Here is a 20,231-nt window from a genome sequence, read left to right on the forward strand (position 1 = left end):
TTTTGAGTACCGGACTTCAGTATGAAACCACCAAAATGGACTTCATTGAATCAGTGTTGTCAATGCAGCGCAGAGATTGCTTTGTAACGACCCCTACGAACTACCATGTTTTGAACAATGCTGTAGACTCATTGAACTTGACCCCCTGAATGTTCATCGCGATATGATAGAGCAATAGCTGTCACTGATATGCTGATCTCGAATGTGGATTGTCATCTGTTTTCACAAACTCTTACATACACGTTCAAAGTCGTTTGCGCAATGGTTCAATAGCACAATTTATGTGCATACCGGCGAACTAACTACAGCAGCTTCTTTAAGTATGATCAACGGTTTACAATCCTACTTTAATTGCCTTAATTCTAGCAAAGCAAAGCCATGGGTATAAACATCCTTCAGAACTTGACCCTTCTTTATCGACAGACTTTGCAGTCGGTTATTAGAGTACAGGAACATTACGGGACTAGTGCAAAGATCCTATTAACTCTGTAGCGGCCCCGCCCAGTCCAGATTCGAACATACGACGACTGGCTTATTGGGTCAGCATCGTACTTCGAAGCTAACTGGGCGGGCTGCTTTAAATCTAGTTTTAGGTTCAATGTTAGCAGTTAGGTACTCAAAACTCGATTCCTGATACGAATTTTTATACATTTTATGCAAATGAACAGAAAAGTATGAAGAATTTCGATTATTGTTATGGATATTTCTCATCCATAAGTGCTTTAAGTTTTCTAAGACATTTCACTAGGAGCACTGTAATATGCAATAACCAAGCTATACCATTTTGTTCGTTTGAATTTAAAATATTCAATGTTATTTCTAAAATGCACGGGTTTTTTAGGCTTTCGGATAATATTTTTTCGCGTATCAAAAATCTATACAATATTATTAAAATCAATTATCACAACATATAAGACGAAATGCATTTGCAAAATGTAATAACAATAACTTGCTGGCGTCACAGGAATATTTGAAGCCAGAATGTTTGATACAGTACAATCTAAAAAATTATATTCGAAACCATACAAAATAAATTCTTTTTTCGCAACAAGTGCGTACTAATTAAGCGTTTTCAAAATGTGTTTGTAGATTGTTTTGACTTACCGACTAATGAAATTATTAAATAATGTAAATAAATTTCAAAACAGCTAACTACACTAAGCGTTATAAACTAGTCGATTTTTCTGCCTTTAAGGCTTCTATTTTATCAGTAGTCTATATTACGTATGTATTTCATGACGTTAAATACGAAAATAACAGCCATAGCATCTGTATGATAGCTATTCTTTTCGACCTTGGTAGCCGAATTACACAAGGACCCCCGACAAAAGCAGTACGTGGAATCGTCTATCGTTTGGCAGCCTTCCTGGTAGGGTTCCTCTATGTGATGTTCCTTGGTCCAGTTGCCGTTTCTATAGATCTGAAGCGAGATAAATTGAAAAAGCTAAAGCATTAGCAGATTTTTTCGTGCCATTTTTCCAAACCTGCTCGGTATTTTTCTGTTGAGCACAATCACGGCTTACAGTTTCCTGTTCTGCTTTGAGCAGCTGGAGCTTGAAGACCCTCTTTACGCACATCGTTGACCAAGGACAGTCAACTGTGTAGTAATTGGAGTGGTCGAATCTAGAACACAACTGAGGTTTCGTGTTGTTGGAGTATCGATTCGGTGGTGCGACTGTACAGCGGAAGCATTTTATCGCAAGGGCAGTGTTGATCTCTGTGGAATAGTATATAGAAACAAAAAAAACGATATGTTAAAAAATTTACCTTAATTTTTCCTGTTTTATAACGATTTTTCAAAATTCATTCAAACGATTTTCATACTGTCGAAAAGGGTCTCATAAAACAATCATCCTTTTTATTTAGTCTACGCATTCCACTGGCGTGGCTGCAGTTTGCCAGACTACATACAATCAAGGCAAAACTCTTCCGCAGACGACAAAAAGTTTGTGTCTCGAAACAAATTTCTTAGTCACGTGTTTTCCCTCACTTGGTTTGTGCATTTATTCATTCAGTTATTCGTCACATATGTATATGAGAAGTATCATGGACTCTTTAAGGCAATGCACTGTGTCGTCGCACGCCCTCGCCTAAGAAAACCCTGGCCATTACTGGCAGACTTCCACTAATTTAAGCGTGATTCATTCATTTATGCTGGCGAGTAAAGATAAAATCTGATTTTCCAAAGTAGCATGGTTTATTCATTTTGCTCGTTCCAGAAATTATGCTCATAATGTTCCAGTAAGTGCATTTCTCAGAAATTACGCGTATGCTAATTATTGTAAATTAAGACCACATTACGGTGAGTAAAACAAGAATCCGTTAGTAAAGTAAAAATTATGTGTGAGTTCACATTATGCAAAACGATTTTTTTAACAAACAGGGGTATTTATCGTTCACATTTGAATACATTGATGGTCATCTACTTCAAAACTTTCAAAGGTCATACTGCATTTTCAGAATACTAACAGGTTTTGGATTATAATGCAAAACAGAATGCTCATTCAGAGATGTATTCGAACAAACAGTTAGGTTATAGATTTGGAATTCTATCTTATATCCTACGAACTATTAGAAATTTTTGAAAGTAACTGTATTTTGGTTGTCAAACCGATTGTTTTTTATTTTATTAATTGGGTGTCGGTTGCTTTTGCTTTTTTGCGCTCACTCTTATGAACAATCTGAACACTTAGTTAGTAGAATAAAGCATGATGATATATTTTCGGTTGATGTAGGTCATAGTGGCTACAGAAAATCTAATTTGAGAACGCTTTACAGCGAACTGTTGCGTTTCATTCAGGGTGTGCACCTTCGCACTTACTGGCATATTAGAAATCTATTTTTAAAACAGCATTGAAAATATCATTTTTAAGATTTGGTCAGTTTGAGGTTGTCTTCTAGAAAACTTTGGTTATCTGACAGCCCGTTTACAACGTTTTAAACACATCTCTTAAATGATCAAATTAAGCCACAAATCTAGGCCGGTTTTCTTAATGATGCTACGCTTCTCTCAATAAGCCTATACGCTGAATTCAAGTTCAATGTTTCAGGCAAGGTTGTAATATGGGAACGGGTTTAGCTTAACAAGATAGCACTCGTTTGTTTGTTTCGTTTCCTGTATACCGTATCCCGGTGTTTCCAACGAAAATCGGCCACGATTACATATAACGAACTAAACGTTTTCTGCTAGATTTGTGGACCATTGATTCATTTAATTCTAATTTTATTGCTAGTATAGTGAAAGTAATAATTACTAGTTTCAAATTTTAATTAAAGCCTCAATGAACCATAAATCTACGTTTAAATCATAGTACCTAATAGCTGGAAATTTTCAGGTTAATTTAAAGTTAGCTGTGCAAAAGCAGCATCAGTTCACGTTTAAGAGTTACCATTTCTGAATTGGTCTTGTGGCGTCTGGCAGTTGCTGCCCTCATCGTAATGAAAAGCAGCAGTAGGTACATAAAACTGTCGTCATGACCCACACACTGAAAAAGAGCAACAAAAAGTGAAAGGCAACGGTTGCACTTCTCTTATATGCAATGGTGCAGTCTTAAGGGTAAGAACCTGTCTCGACCTAGGAAGTAGATTGAACATTGAACTTGGAACGCAAGACGGATCTGGTGGAAGACGTTTAAAAGTAGTCTTTTCCGTGAGAATCATAGCGTTGGGACTATAATTATAATATTAAAGCAGGTCAGCAGGCTACGGAAATGTCGCTTGTTTTGGAACGGGATATGCACAATGTCATCCTTGAAATTCATCCATACCTGCCTAGTCCGTGCTAATTTTGGAAACGGTTATCGCAAGTTGGATGTACGGATTCGTACGTTTTTATTGTTTTTAGGTAACTAACGTATGAAAATTATGTTTGGTAATTCAATTTTAAAAAGAATATCTAAATGTATGTAACTAGATTAAGATCAGCTTAAATTTAGATTTTTTTGCATGTGTTTGCACTGTGTTATCGCCGAGTCTTTGCTGTATAACCTGCATTGCATTTAGGGCTATCTAACCAGTAGTACCAGTAGTACCGAAATTAGTAATACCGACCAATTTTTGAACACCGAAGTACCGGTTTTGAAAAGACAGAAAAAACCCGATTTAATCCACCTAGTGGTGAAAGGAACCTTTGTTATACGGTCTTACTGGGTATTTGAGATAGAAATCGACACGTTTTCGGAACATAATTCATCTATTGGTTAACGTTGCGTAATGCGTTGGTTTACATAAAATTTTTGAAAATTGAATAAGTTTACAAATTTTGAACAAAATAGGAACACTTTTAAATTTTGATAGATCCTTTTTTCATGTAATTGCTGAGTAAGGATAAGTAAGTTGTTATTAATTTGAGAGGAAATCTTATTCTTTAACATATACATTGCCTAGTAAAGGTCTAGTTTATAGGTTTTTGAACTATGCATAATTTCCTGTAATGCCATTCTATTTGATTCACATCAATAGAGTTTTCTTGAATAATTTTAATCAATTTTTATTAACCTTCGGTTACTCACGCTGTTGTATTTTGTACAACACGTGTAGGTTTTTCAACGCCATATTGTTATAAAGTTACAAATCGTTGTTTAACTAACGAATATTCTTCAATAAACTTATTCTGAGCAAAATGTCATAATTATTCAATGCATTAATAATTTAAATTGTTTGAAAAATAGATCAGCATAAACCGCCATCACAGAAACGAAACAATCAGCATGCGAGGTGTACCGCAATTGACCCCAAGTGGAATTTTCTCTCGTTTCTTCATATGGAAAAATGGTGTCTGTATGCAGGAAAACTAGCCAATGTAAAATGTTTAAAATGTGTCCGTCTGCTGGTAGTCGAGTAATTCGTAGTCAAAATTAGGGTATTTTTTATAATCAAAGTTCTACAGTTCCTAAACAAGCAAACATAGAGGTATACTATATTCAGCAAAGTTGTGTATTTTTATCATTTGTACAATTTTGTAATACAAGAAAAAGTCATACAACAATTACAAAAAGAGCAAAAATATAAAAACTGAGTTTACAAATTCATATACAATAAATAAGATATTTCTATCTTAGCTGTAGAGATGGAAGGTTTGGGGTTATAGTGCGCGCGAGTAACTGTGTTGCAAAAGTTGGCGCGAGTGTTCGAGGGTTAATATCTTTTGACCGGTACAACCAATTCTTATGAAATTTTGCATATATATTCGTAGTGTCAAAACCTCTCGTTTGATATTAAAATAATTGAAATTAGGTAAATTATCTTGGTTAAAATCATTATAAATTATTGTTAATTTTGGTGTGGTGTATACGGTTGCTCATAACTTTCAAATTAAACGTCCAATCAAAAAACCATTCAATAGTGATCTATTAGCATATATTATCTTTCAAATGAGACTAATAGCGCATAAATCGGTTTGGCCATCTCTAAGAAACAGGCGATAATTATTACCTTGTCAAAACAGGTTTTTTAAGCATAACTTTTAAACTACTTGTTTGTTTTTAATTAAAAATTTCTGAATAATTTAGCTTTAATAAGGGCTTTCATTTGACACTAAGATCGTTGAAATCGGTCATGTAGTTCTAGAGAAACCCGTGTCACGTATTTTTCACATTTTTGTTTATAACTTTTAAACGAAACGTCGTGTCACGAAGCAACTTAATAGTGATCTACTAGACAATAATACCTTTCAAACAAAAGTAATAGCGAACGATTCGGTTCAGCCATCTCTGAGAAACAGGCGATAGAAAAAATCATTACATACATACACACACACACACACACACACACAGACATTGCTCAAATCGTCGAACCCTATCGATTGGTATATGTGACTTGGCCCTCCGGGCCTCGGATCAATTTCGTGTTTTTCGACCAATTTTTAAACCTTTGTTATAGTATAACAAAGGTAAAACGTTATTTCCGGTATTTTGAAATATCTTTGTTGTTTTTTTAAGCTTTTTTAAAATTTTGCTTTGAAAATATATCTGCTTCGGTATCGAAGAAGAACTAAGTTTGATAGAAAATTGTAAAATTCATAGAAAGACAACTTTGTGTTAATGCTGAAGATATTCTTCGACTACTATCAATGAAGAGGGTCAAACTGTGGGTCAAGTAATTGAAGCTCGTAAACCTGCCTGAGGCACAGTAGAGCATCTTTGCTGTAAAAATGTTTCATTGTGTGAACCAAACATCGAGTTTCAATTTATTTTTGAATAACTTGATATTTAAAGCCTGCAAATTGAACGAATTTGGGAAAATAATCAGATTTATAAAAATAAATAAGGCCATTGCAAATCATATTTAAAGTTTTTGTCACCCCCCCCCCCCCCTTGGAAATTGGCTTGAAAAATCGGGGGGCAAAAAAATAATTTGTAGGATATGAGTCAAATTTCTTTTTATAAAATCAATTGTCGGTGGGCTCAACAGTCTGAAAAACTCGAAAAATGAGTCTCCGAGTTGAGTTAAAGCTTCTAGCACGAAACAGAAATGGAAATTCGAACAATGGAATTCCCGAAAATCGTCCAAAAACATTTTCCTTCGTTTTTATCATTTTTCGTATATTTTTGCATAGAAAATAATCACGTATATATTATAAGCAAGAATAGATTCGGTTTTCACGTTTAAACCTTAAATAAAAGTTCCTAAAATCCATGTTTTTACCTTTGTTATAGTATATAACAAAGGTTTAGAAATTGGTCGAAAAACACGAAACTGATCCGAGGCCCGGAGGGCCGAATCACATATACCAATCGATAGAGCTCGACGAACTGAGCAATGTCTGTGTGTGTGTATGTGTGTGTGTATGTGTGTGTGTGTGTGTGTATGTGTGTGTGTGCAGCTCATTTTCTATCGCCTGTTTCTCGGATATGGCTGAACCGATTTATGCGTTATTAGTCTCATTTGAAAGGTATTAATGCCTAGTATATCACTATTGAATTGCTTCGTGGTCCGATGTTTCGTTTAAAAGTTATAAGCAAAAATGTGAAAACTACGTGACACGATTTTCTCCGGAACCACACAACCGATTTCAATGATCTTAGTACCAAATGAAAGCTCTTGCTGAATTATAAAAATTTTCAGAAAGTTTTATTGAATAAAAACAAGTAGTTTAAAAGTTATGCTTAAAAACGTGTTTTGACAACGTAATAATTATCGCCTGTTTCTCAGAGATGGCCAAGCCGATTTATGCGCTATTAGTCTCATTTGAAAGATAATATATCCGGATAGATCACTATTGAATGGTTTTTTGATTGGACTTTTAGTTTGAAAGTTATGAGCAATTGAAGTTACACGTTAAAACTTACAATACTTTATAGCGATTTTAACCAAGATAATTTATCTAGTTTCAATTGTTTTAGTATTAAACGAGAGGTCTTAACACTGTAAATGTATTTACCAAATTTCATAAGGATTGGTTCTACTGGTCAAAAGATATTTAAAAATGATTGATGAAATTTATTCAAGAAAACCTTAATGACCAAACCTTTAATGGAACTAAACCTCAAAAACAGAATAATATAGTAAAATGTGTAATTTTTCAACGGGTGTTTCTTTGCAGCAGTTAATTAATAAAATATAGCACATTTCCTGACACTTTTAGGGTGACCGTGAATCCGCTTAGAAGGGTGACACAAATTTTTATTTTTGAAACGCGTCCAAAAAATAGCGTCTTCACAAAAATTGTAGAACACACTAAAATAAGCAACTTTGTTGCAAATAGTAACTATCTATCTCTTACTGGTTGCAAAATTTAATGATTTGTTTAAAGAAACCAGTTTAAATTCAAGCAAAGCAAAGTCATGGGTGTAAACGTCCTTCAGAACTTAACCCTTCTTTATCGACAGACTTCGCAGCCGGGCCGGTTATTAGAGTACAGGAAAATTACGGGATAGGGCAAAGATCCTATTAACTCTGTAACGGAACCGATCAGTCGAGATTCGAACATACGACGATTGGCTTGTTAGGCTAGCATTGTACCCCGAGACAAACAGCCACTTTAAAATCAGTTCTGCTCAAAAAGTACACGCTGTTTTCATTGCTTTCATATGTTCTATAAAGTTATTTAGTAGGTTAAAATACACACTGAAGATTGTTTATCGCTAGGATGCATATGGATGATAACTAGCACAGCATTAACAAACAATTGAATTAAGTTCCGAAGACGTGTCGATATCTGTATGATCATTTCCAGCTCAAAACGCTTAAAAAGACATTTTTTTCTCGACTATTTTCGATTGGAATTGGAATTTGAATGTGAATATAGTTTCTTTCTAATCCTAATATTTGACGGGCAATATTTCGAAAGGTCCAATGTGCAAATGAGATTCTTTTTGCGCCTCCTCTCTTACGCTTATTACGGCGGCATAAATGCACTTGAATGCATCTATTTTGCATGGAACGGTTGCCGGTGTTATTGGAAAGCTAAAATCCTTTAGAAAAATTGGGTTGAAATGCATTTATGTCTCCGTAATAAGCATAAGAGAGGAGACGCATAGAGAATCTCTCATTTACACATTGAACCTTTTGACATGTTGGTCGAGATTTCCACGTTTATCTGTAAGTAAAAAATAAAAAGGTTTGACAAAACGGGTCTTTTCTTTTAAAAAGGAGGTACTGCCACTAATCGTGGGGGGTATCAATCGGCACCAAATTTAAGATGTTTGCTTTCTGACCTATAATGAACAATCTGACAAAATATGGTTCGAATTCGTGAAGGTCGATTACACGGTTATCGGATACTTTGCATGTGTTAACTTTAATAGATAATTTTTAGATTTCACATCTGAATAACTTGAGAATGGCTGGTCCTGGAAACAGCTTATTTAAGACTTTAGTTCAAAGTGATGTGTATAGAATTTGACTCTGTCAGTTTTATAAAAATTACAAATTCAAATACAAATTAAAAATAATATTTGACCTGGAAATGCCCATTTCAAATGACATATAAGCTGGTATAACAAAGGTTCCTTTCACCACTAGGTGGATTAAATCGGGTTTTTTTTGCTCGATTAAAAAATTCACTTTGTTTTTTTTTTCGCCCTACACCCCCCCCCCCCCCCCCCCCCATCAATGGCCGAACACCGGAAGGACAAAAACTTTATAAAATATTTGTAATGGCCTAATTTATAATTTAAAACTCGTTTTATCGAATTGCTTAGGAACCTATCGGTGAAATGCCTCCAGCAAAATATAATTTAGAGCTTGCATATCAAAAGTAAGAGAAATATCCAAGTAATATTTAGAGACAACTTCGGTGTAGGGTTTTTTTTGTTTTTTTTTTGTTTATAGTCACTTTAACAGCTTATGTCATTCGTGACTTCTGCGGGGTTGGGATTTGAACCCGGGTCCTCGGCGTGAGAGGCGTGAATGCTAATCACTACGCCGGGACTGACCCCTCGTCCAAGCTGTTTGTTATTTGTTACTTATTAATAATTTCATCCAACATACATTGTCTTAATGAATTAATGAGTATGGTTGGGAAAAGCCAACTTGAAAATGCACAGTGCGGTTTTCAAAGCGGTGCAAAAACCCAGCATCTTTTTACTCTCATAGTCACATAAATGAAACTTAACAACTAAGCACACTTTACAATAATTTAAATTAACAGAAAACAGCTAGACGACGGATAGGTTCGTGTTGACCATAATAAGTGTGATAAACTGTTAATGTGACTATAATCGAAACAAAAAAATGAGTTTGAGTCATTGAAGACTCCCTAGAATGACTCCTGCGTAAATCTAGTGTTAATAGACTCTAGCAAAATTACCGCTACATTTGTACACCTTCATTTGTCAGTTTATGATACAAGTTTCCTATAATTACAACGACGGCGAAGCAGTTTCCATATATATATAAGCACTAGGTCAACTTAATATTTTTCTTTAGCTGGAATAGGTAACGACAATTAGGTGAAAATAGAGCAGATCAACACAAATGTGTTACACCAGTTTAGGATGGAACAGAAACACATGTTTCTCTCGCCATTCGTTACTCAAGCAACGATTACAAATATATGTCAGTGTTGGTGCCGGGGGTCATCAAGAATAAGCGCCTGTTCCGGAAGCGTTGATAATACTCAATTGTAACAGCGTACGATGAAAAATTATGTTGATGATCCGACCCAGCTCAGCAGTCATTGCCTTTTGCGCCATGTAATTTTGACCAATTTTGTTTAGGCGGTCCTAAGCTATAGTCGCTGCAAAATAAAAGGTATAACATAGCTTTCTAAATTGGGTTACAATTGCAAGCATTATGTATCCATAAAAATTGAACTGCTTTCTAGTTAAAAGCCGATTATGACTACTAATAATGGAAGCAATATACAATGATTTCGGACAAGTCTTCAATTACATTACATTTATTACATTGTCTTTTTTGTTTCTATTTTATGATACTGTGAAATGTGGTTCAAGTAATATTTTATTTTTCGACCCAAGGTTTTTTATCAATGTCAATATCAAAATCATCACCAATGTCAATATCAAATTCAAATTAATCTGAAATGGTTATCAGTGAATTCGTCAGATTCGAAAAATACAAATTTTGACCTGATCATCGTGCTCAATGGACTAGTCAGCGATAAAACAAAATTAACATAGCATAGCAACTCTATTGGAATGGCATTCTGTCCATCTGTTTCACATTTGTTTGGTCACTACACTAATGCCTTTTACGCGTTTTTGATGAGATAAGATGCGTTCCTCTACATTTTACGATGAACGGATACTAATTTCTAAGCGGCTAGTTCGAAACCCCCGCGTTAAAAAATAGTATACGAGTAAATCCCACATATGTATGCTGAATTGTGCGTGCAGAGTAGAGTGATTCAATATTCTATGCCATTATTAATTTTCTATCCGGAGCATAACATTTTCTAGCTCATTCTGTGTGCAAGCTGCGAAATCTAATTCCGCCAATTTTACAACCGGTTCTCTATATGCAATTTACTAAATGAATTAACATAACTTGTTATTCCCGCCTTCCTTTGATGTTGAAGTATGAACCAGTTTAATGGATTTTTCCGTTTCGAGCCATCCGAAGCAGTTCCATATGCTGAAACTAATCCATTTGGAGTGGACAACGGCGCCAAAAAAATTCCATTTCTGTGCGTCACGACTAATTAGTACCATCGCGAGAAACGCATGAAAGTAGTAAAACAATTAAAAACATGCGGGGTAAAAATGGTAAGGTTTTGTCAGGAGAAATGAGTCCGTTTAATGGGTTGATGTTGCTATGAATTTAAAGGTGTGTGTCAATATTTAGAATGTATTCTAGAATTTGGTTTTAAAATCGCAAAAATCAATGGGTTGTATTCTGAAGTAATTGAACAGCCAGTACCTTGTCTACTGATTAATGATTTAAAACACCACAGCAAACCGTTATAATTTTAGGTTAGGAAAATTAATACAATTTATTTGTGTTTAAGCGTTGTTTGGAAGAGACTCCAAAAACTGGCTCGTCACCCGAACTGTGTTGGATATATCTGCCGCGATTCCATCCTATAGTGACCGCTGACGCTGACGAGAAACTGATACGAGATGGCCTAGCCACTCGAAATATACTAGTTGTCCCACTGCCAAAACCAAAAAGAAAACGCAATCGTTTAAGTTTTGAGTAGAAAATCATTATTTTAGTTTAATTGTGTTTATCAGAGTTGTGTTTCTAGTTATGTAACAAACACAAAATAAGTTGCAATGTAAGGCTTGATTTTAAAAATTATTCAATGAGTCATTCCATCTCAAGTGGACACAAAAACGGAAAAATGGATGCGACCATCAGCGATTTCAATCAAAGTTGGCATAATCGTTCGTTCCGACCTCACAACCAATTTCCCAAAGTTTTATGCCGATTGATCAATCCCCCTAGCAGAGGCGCTTCTTCTTCTTCTTCACTGTCGTCCGGCATCCTTACGACGTGTCCGGCCCACCGTTGCCTGCTAACTTTTGCTAGATGTACGATGGGAGTCTCCCCAAGCAGTGCCTGTAGCTCGTGATTCATACGCCTCCGCCACTCTCCGCTTTCAGTTTGTACTCCGCCAAATATCGCCCGCAGCACCTTCCGCTCAAACACGGCAAGGGCGCGTATGTCCTCCGTAAGCAGCGTCCCAGTAAACCATTTGGTTTGTATATCTCGATTGCAACTGAGGTATACGAAATCATATCTGAACGAAAAAGTTATATTTCTCTCCATATAAGAACATATATGTACCAAAGTGGAGGCGATATACGTGCGAAAATATCGACAACTATTTGTAATTCTATTTTGCGCAGTTTTTATAACACGCAACTAAATACTCCTGAATATATGGTTAAGATATAATCAAATATTGCAATTGTCTATCCTGCTTTATAATTCACAGTCATGAATTGTATATGAAGACACGCACGACTGCGAAACAACTTATTGTTCACTTCGATTTGACATACTCTAATCATTGTACAATTCCAATGTGAAATTGACATGAAAACGATTTGATGTGAACTTTCTATTACGATTTTGTGTTATCTGGGGTCATGGCTTCAAGTCCATAAAGAAGTCCATAAATCGTAGCGTTTTACGAAGGGAAAAGTAGGCCCGATTTTCCGCCTGGATGCGCCGCTGGATCTCCTTACTAGTGTTGTTGTCCGCGGTCACCAGCGATCCCAAATACACGAACTCCTCTACCACTTCTAGTTCGTCGCCGTCAACGGTTAGCGTCCGTGGGAGGCGCGCGTTTGTTTCCTTTGAGCCTCTTCCTTTCATGTATTTGGTCTTCGATGCATTTATTTTTAGCCCAATTCTCCTAGACTCCGCATTCAGTCTGGCATAGATTGCCTCCGCCGTCGCAAAGTTCCTGGCGATGATATCGAAGTCATCTGCAAAGCCTAGAAGTTGGCTACTCTTGGTAAAAATCGTGCCTCTCGTTTCGATGCCCGCTCGTCGGATCACCCCCTCAAGAGCGATGTTGAACAGCATAAAAAATAGACCGTCACCTTGTCTCAACCCTCGTCGCGTCTCGAAGGGACTCGAGAGTGTCCCAGAGATGCGTACAAAACACATCACTCGATCCAATGTAGCTCTGATCAGTCGCGTCAGTTTGTCCGGAAAACCGTATTCGTGCATTATATACCATAGCTTGTCTCGATCGACTGTATCGTATGCTGCTTTGAAATCAATAAAGATGTGATGCGTGGGCCGGATCTGTCGGATAGTAAAAATTTGGTCCGTAGTTGCGCGAGCCCCCATGAAACCCGCCTGGTAATTCCCTACGAAACCTTGTGCTATCGGTGACAGCCGGCGTAACAGGATCTGGGAGAGTACCTTGTAGGCGGCGTTTAGCAGCGTAATACCACGATAGTTGCAGCAGTCTAGCCGATCACCCTTTTTGTAGATGGGACAAACCACTCCTTCCATCCATTCCTCCGGTAGCTTTTCCTCCTCCCAAATCCTCGAAATAACCCAGTGTAGAGGCAGAGGCGCTACTTCCTTTTTTTACAGATTTTCAGAAAAAGTCATTTTTCGAGTTCAAATATCTCTGAAACAGTTCGATGTGAAGACATACCAATATACTTTTTCTATGGGTTTTTGGCCGCGCCATCGAATGATGTTATTAGTTTTTATCTAATTGGTCAATATCATACATTTCCTTGTAATTTAAAACAAAAAATGCGAATATCTCAAAACACCCCCAATTTTATTTTCAAATAAATATGCCTGAAATGTTCGCCAGAAAATTCTACATAAGAATCACTTAACTAAAAAAACAATACCCTATTGGTAGTTTTGAAGATATGGCATTTTGAATATCTTTTTTTTTTTTGAGTGGTTTTAACCCAAAGGGTGATTCACCACAATTTTGAATATTTGTGGCATACGTAATTCTATCTGAATTGTTAGTGAAAATATGTTTAAACTCGTCCGCTTACTGCTTCCGGACATTATCATGACTAAAATGTATTTTAATGAAAAAGATGCATTTTCAACATAGAATAAACATAATAAATTTTCATGTTCTGGAAACTGTTATATATATTTAAATAAAATTAACAACATTTTCCGACGAATCTCATGATGCCCACCCCTTCCCTAATTGCATCATATAATTGAATTTTTAGGCAAAAGCATAGGATACTGCCCCTATGCTGCTACTCCGTTATTGACCAGGACCGATGAAAATTGCAAAATGATGGCTGGAAAAAGCATACTTGGGAGAGCATGCTATTCCTCATTTTGCCTTCTAATCAGGTCCCTGCATGCTGATCAATACCGACTTCTTCTCGAGCCGGTTGTTACAAAAATTAAGATATAAAATATATCCTAATATCCTAATATATAAACTCGGCTTCTTAGCAGAATCAGGCCATTCGCTGTTAAGTGACTTTAGCATGGGTTTATTCTCAGGCCCCTCCATATCCCATTGCATTCTGCATTTACTAACAATGAAGCCTCTGACCAGGGCAAGTTATAAGAGTGGTACTTACTTGAGGTGCGAATGAAGCCTCTTGTTCTAGGGCAAATTATAACTTGTTCCACTAACTGGTTCTAGGAACGAGATTGGTAATGCAAAAGTAGTAAGGAACACATACACATATACACACCCTAACTTTGTGCTCAGCTCTGCTTTACCGAACATGAAGCCTCTAGCCGGGGCTGGTTATAAGAATGATACTTGCTCGAGGTGCGAATGAAGCCTCTTGTCCAAGGACAAATTATAACTAGTCTTCGCACTTCATGGCTCTAGAGCTAGATTGGTTGAAAAGTAGGACGCAGCGTAGAAGGAAAAAAGGGTGAAAACACCGACACTTTAAGTATGGGTAATAAGCAGTTCGCTCACTCCATAGCGATACTGCAATAATAGCGAAGTGCGGAACAACACTTGGGGAATATCACAATAGATCAAAATGCTAGTCGTAGTGATAATATCCATACAAGAAAAAAAATCGCCACTCATCCAATTGTTCCGTTGACGAGTGAACACAACAGAACTCGCTACGGATTTACTATCAGAACGTACGTGGACTCCGACCGAAACTCTTTGAACAGAAAAGTTGGATCGTTATGTTCTCTACTACGGAGAATTTTACCATTTATGTCGCAATTGTGTCTAAAAAATATATACTTTGCAGTAGTTGATTCTCGATTGCAGTATATAGCTGACTGGGGTTCCGCTAGTAAGTCAAATCTGCGAGAGTTGCAAGTTCTGCAAAACCGTTGCCTAAAAGTTGTTCTACGATAACCTTTTCTATATCCCACTTCTCGTTTGTATTTTTTGTACAATTGCAAATCCTGACAAAAATGTAAAAAATCATGAAAGATCCTTCATTACACCATAACGCGTTTAATCCTCTCGCCATAAAGAATTAACAATCTGTTGGGATAAGGGCTGTTGACATTTTTTCTGGCACACTTCCCTAACACAGGCATCAAATTGAACTACGAACGCGATTATCGTAAGAAATTTGTTGGCACGAGGGGTTTTGTCACTCTTTCTGGTGCATTTGCCAAGTAAGGGCATCAAAATGGTCTACGTTTAATTGCAGTGTTAAGACATCTTGTTGAGACGAGGAGATTTTGTTGTTTGTTCTGGCTTACTTCTCAAGCACAGATATAAAATTGGTATAGCTTTAGATCGTCGTAAACAATCTTCGACCTGTTGGGACGGAGAGAATTCACTTTTTTCTAAAATCACAATAAAACTATTATGGCGTCTTTCCTAACCAATCACGACGCGAGAATTTCCAGTTATACGATGCTTCATTATTTTCAATTTTTCAATAATACGTATTTTAAAATCACTAGGTTTCTTTTTTGGTGTGATCTCAATCTGGAAACCGTCAACCGCGCTCAAAACCTATCATTTTTTCGTGACGCTCGCAATTTTTTTGATTTTTTCATAAACCTTGCCATAACACATACATCAAAAAACTAAGCCACTATTTACTAATATACTTCAATAATCGAAATTGAAATGTTTCCAATATACAATTTTGTTCCAAAAACACAGTTATGATACGTGTATACTCTACGGTTCTATTTTTCCATGAAAATGAATTTTTGCATCAGTTTGCATTCCATTGAAACTTGATCCAAAATCATCGAATTTTTCAGGTGTTTAATAACTCATACTTAACAACAGAAAACATCATTGGTTCATTTTGAGAAGGCGTTCCGTTCACGTTCTTAAGCTGGGTTTTTTTTGGCTCACTAAGCCGTGGTTCTGAAACCTGAGACCTGTCTTTCCATAAATATTCGTCAGTTGAGGCTTGAAAAATCACAAGAAAAAGATCCATATAATGCATGATACTCTCTATTGCAAGTGACCTGCTGATCCTGTTGCTTTTCAAAATAAACAAACTCTTTTATCAGCGGATGCACTTATTTTGACGTTTGTTTTCTTTTTCATTTAATGTGAACAATGTGCCGGGTCAAAGAAATATTTGCAAAAAAAAATAGAATATATTGCTAATACAGCGGCTGTTCGTTTTTGATAACAAGCCTGAAAAAATATGTTAGCAAAATCGAATCGTGCCCAAAAGGAAGTGAATTTTCTTTTTTTTCAAATCACATCCAAAATTAAGGTGAAATTAGTTATCATCGATTCTGCAAATTTGCAAATTTTTAAAGAAGTTTTTTTTGTTTGAAACAAAAATTCTGTTCATGAAAATATATTCGCTGTGTTCAGACTGGCAAGAAGAGTGCAGTGTATACATTCCTATAAACAGAACCCCGCTTTTGGGCCTAAAAACTGCTTCCGAAATTGGGCTCTCCGACGAAAAGTTAATGACTGCTAATTTCCCGTTAAAGCGTTACCATGAAAAGTGTACCGAGTATGCATATGTTTATGAACCATTCGAATATACAGTGAGCAACAACCATATCACAAGGCACAAGGACAAGATTATAACTACTGATATGAGTTCTGTATCGCCGTTCTAAAACTACAAAAGTTTCCCAACTTAAAATAAACAGCTTTGCTTCATGTGTGATAACATATAGGAGTGTCTATAAATTGATTGCGTCATTTTCAACGTTCATAAATAATAAGTATTAAACGGAATATCGTTATATACATCATCACCTGCTTCCATAAAAACGAAATCCATTCTTAAAAAAATTTCTGCTTATACACGAATAAATTCTACACTATACATTCTACATTCAACACACCATTCTTTTTAATTTCTGATATCTCTTATAATAATCAGGGCTGGCACACGGATTTGGTTTTTTGACTGTATCTTCGCAGGCAAGCAGAATTTCCGAAAGTTATGTATGAAAGAGTTGTAGAGTTAGTTTTAATGTACAATATTGCTTAACTTCTTGTAGTCATTGTGGGATTAGAATATATTACTAGAATTGGTAGCAAAAAAGTGCAGTTTGTGCTACCAACCGGGCACCAGCCTTATGAAACCGTAATTAATAAAGATAGGGCAATAAATAATTAGTTCAGCAATATTGTTAATTATAATAGAGTTAATGAGTGACCAAAAGAGTTATGTCTTTGAAATTATGTTTGGCTGAGATGGTACAGTCAAAAGAGCAAAATCGAATCAAATTGTGCGTGTCAACCTTGAAGGCAAGCTGAACTAATTGGAGAATTCTCTAAATTCGATATTTTTAGTTTAGTCTATCAGGCTTACCAAGCTGACTTTAGCTGATTTTGTGCCGCCTTAACCAAGCCGAATTTGAAAAAGTTTTATGTACAGGGAATTTGTAGAGCTAGTCATTGTCTACAATAGCACTGAAACTAACATTACTCTATATTAAGTATTGCGGTACTATAAGGCTGTGGTTTGCAGCCTTGTAGCACCGTAAACAGAAAAAAGGTGGATATAGTTATATTGAGCACTATTCTAGATAATAGCTAGCTCTTTAAGTTCGCCATACACATTTTTTATCAAATTCAGCTTGGCTAAGATGGTACAGTAAAATGAGCAAAATCGAAGCAAAATAAGCGTGCCGCTAGCCTGGACTAGTATCATAGGACAAGTTTTCATACACCAAAAGCGGGACGGTCATTATTTCCTTAGTCGCGTTATCTTCGACTACGTTTTTTGTCTTGAAATGCTTTCCGCGAAACGGCAATTAAGGTTTGGGGAACAGAGAAAAAGTTGTGAGTACGGTGCAGGCGAAGTGATGCTCGATGAATGTTTAACCAAAAAGGCACGAATAATCACGGCTGTGTTTCGCAGTGGTGCTAAATTTATGTGTGCGTTTGAACAAAAATTGTATTTGGATGCAATGCAGTATTTAACAGACGTTCCATAGTCATAGCAATGACTTTGTGATCATAATAATTATTTTTAGGGCAAATACTAATTACTATAACTAACCCCTAACCTTAGGTTAAAAAATTTTGCCGGATGTCATTAAGAATTGTACCTACAAAGCAATGTTGGGCGTTTTTTGAAATAGTGGTGTGATTTTTCTTTAAGATTTTCCTAGAACATTTGATGTAGTGGAATTGAATGGAACATTTTCCCCACTTCCGTCAAAAGTACCTCGATATATAGCCAATATTATAACAAATGCAATATAATGTGCTTAAGCAAAATTAGTCGCTACATCATAACAGAGCATACTTTTACGTTTCGTGACGAGCTTTTGTTTATCACTCTGTTTAGTCGTTTGCACGTTTCATTGATATCATGTTACGTTCAATATTTGTCTTCCAAAACAAACACCTTCACATCGAAATTTTGCTCGAAATAAGGTACAAAACAAAAGCCGCTAATCTTTCAGTTGCAGTACTACCAGTTCTGAGCGCGTTACAGTACAGATACGGTGAATGAGTGGACTTTTGGGTCACTGAACTTGGCCTGTGCTCTTTTTTGGTACAAAGCAGAAAAAAAACAAGCAAACAAAACCACCAATCCTATGCCACATTATCTGTCCTTTCTCTGCGGTTTTGTGCAATGATAAAACGAAAACTTGATTAAAAGTAGATTGCTGTCTTACGACAGTGCGATTGGTTGAATCGAATAACGCGTAAATAGCTCGAACAACTTAACATGCCGTGATAAAATATTTAAATGTTTTAACAAATCGCAACAGACATTCAACCATTGATTTAAACTAACTGACTAGCGCAGTCGGACCTTTGAAAGTTAAATGAGTTGATCTTTTTTTCAGCACTTTGCCCACCCAGTGGGTCTGTTTGTTCCAGGAATCCTAAACTAATTACCTATAATAAGCAGTAGAAGCGCTGTGGTTAGTACAGCAAGTTGCTTTTCCATTGCAAATATCTCGGATAGAGAGCCACAGAATCGCGCGAAACAAATCAGCACGTTGCACTCAGCCACGAAACGGCAGATCTGCCACTGCAAGCTAAGTTTCCCGGTTTCGTTCCCGTTAGTTACCAACAAGTGTTGGATGCTTCTTCGTTGAAAAGATTCTCCCGCTGGAGATCCTCAAGAACACGCGCTTCTTTTTGAAAACAGACGAGACAATTTTTAATTAACAGCTTTTCGTCTTCGATCGCACACGGTTTCCACAAACGATTTAGCAATTCGATGTTTTATTCATAATTCGATTCAGACACCGGACGCTGTGACGTAAACTGTGAGTGAAATTCAAAATGATGAAATCGCGAGGTTTGAAATTTTGTCTATCGACATTCAACCGCACATATACTATGTATAAAACGAGGCACTTTGGCGTGACTTTTGCCTTTGCTTTTGTCGTCGTTTGGTTGATTAACGACTTTTATTACACTACACCCAAAACAGTTGCTTTCTCTTGATCCGTCATCCCGTTCGTTTGTTGGGCCTTCAACCAACAAATAGAGAAAACTTTCCTCCGTGAACTCAATTTCTTTGTCGACTTTCTTCAGGCTGATGCACCTTCACGTTCTATTGCTCTATTAACTTTGAAATATCACTGCACTTTATCACAAAACAATCTGAATCATAGCAATGTTCCGAGTTGCGATTCTGAAGTAGTTTAATGAACTAATCGAGATGCGATCGCGATTAATCATAACGGCATGAGTTGCACTATGCGGAACTAAACTGAACGCAATGTTCGCAACGATCGTGTAGGCCATTAGCTGAACTCATCGGCGGCTGCTACAGATGGCATAGTTATATTGCGTGCTGCATTTATTAAGAACACGTGGGTGTGAGAGCCGTCAGAGAATCAATTTTCGCGGAAGGATTCTATTGTACGCAAGTCGCGACGTCGGCACTGACACTGGCGTTGTTTTTTTTATATATTCGTTGTTGTTATCACGTCGAACGCTTGATTCGCACTAAAACGCATGTGCCTGC

General features: G+C 36.6%; 2 protein-coding genes across 3 annotated transcripts in view; one reads left to right on the forward strand and one right to left on the reverse strand.

The window, feature by feature from the left end:
* The window catches only part of LOC128744481 (rabankyrin-5), a 37,495-nt gene that overhangs the window by 7,117 nt on the left and 10,147 nt on the right, over positions 1-20,231 (forward strand). The window lies entirely within an intron of this gene.
* On the reverse strand, positions 1,152-19,800 carry LOC128744482 (uncharacterized). Its single transcript, XM_053841528.1, has 3 exons — positions 19,148-19,800; positions 1,485-1,717; positions 1,152-1,420 (listed from the first exon to the last, which is right to left on the reverse strand). Exons 1-3 carry the CDS (start codon positions 19,197-19,199, stop codon positions 1,208-1,210), a joined length of 498 nt encoding a protein of 165 aa, XP_053697503.1. The 5' UTR covers positions 19,200-19,800; the 3' UTR covers positions 1,152-1,207.

Source organism: Sabethes cyaneus, chromosome 3 (genome assembly GCF_943734655.1).
Source record: "Sabethes cyaneus chromosome 3, idSabCyanKW18_F2, whole genome shotgun sequence".
Classification (NCBI taxonomy): domain Eukaryota; kingdom Metazoa; phylum Arthropoda; class Insecta; order Diptera; family Culicidae; genus Sabethes; species Sabethes cyaneus.

Coding starts and splice junctions, on each gene's coding strand:
- LOC128744482 (XM_053841528.1), bottom strand. CDS start 19,199: ATGGAAAAGCAACTTGCTGTACTAACCACAGCGCTTCTACTGCTTATT. Junction 1,718..19,147: donor GCTTCTACTGCTTATTATAG/GTAATTAGTTTA, acceptor ACTATTCCACAG/AGATCAACACTGCCCTTGCG. Junction 1,421..1,484: donor AACAGAAAAATACCGAGCAG/GTTTGGAAAAAT, acceptor ATCTCGCTTCAG/ATCTATAGAAACGGCAACTG.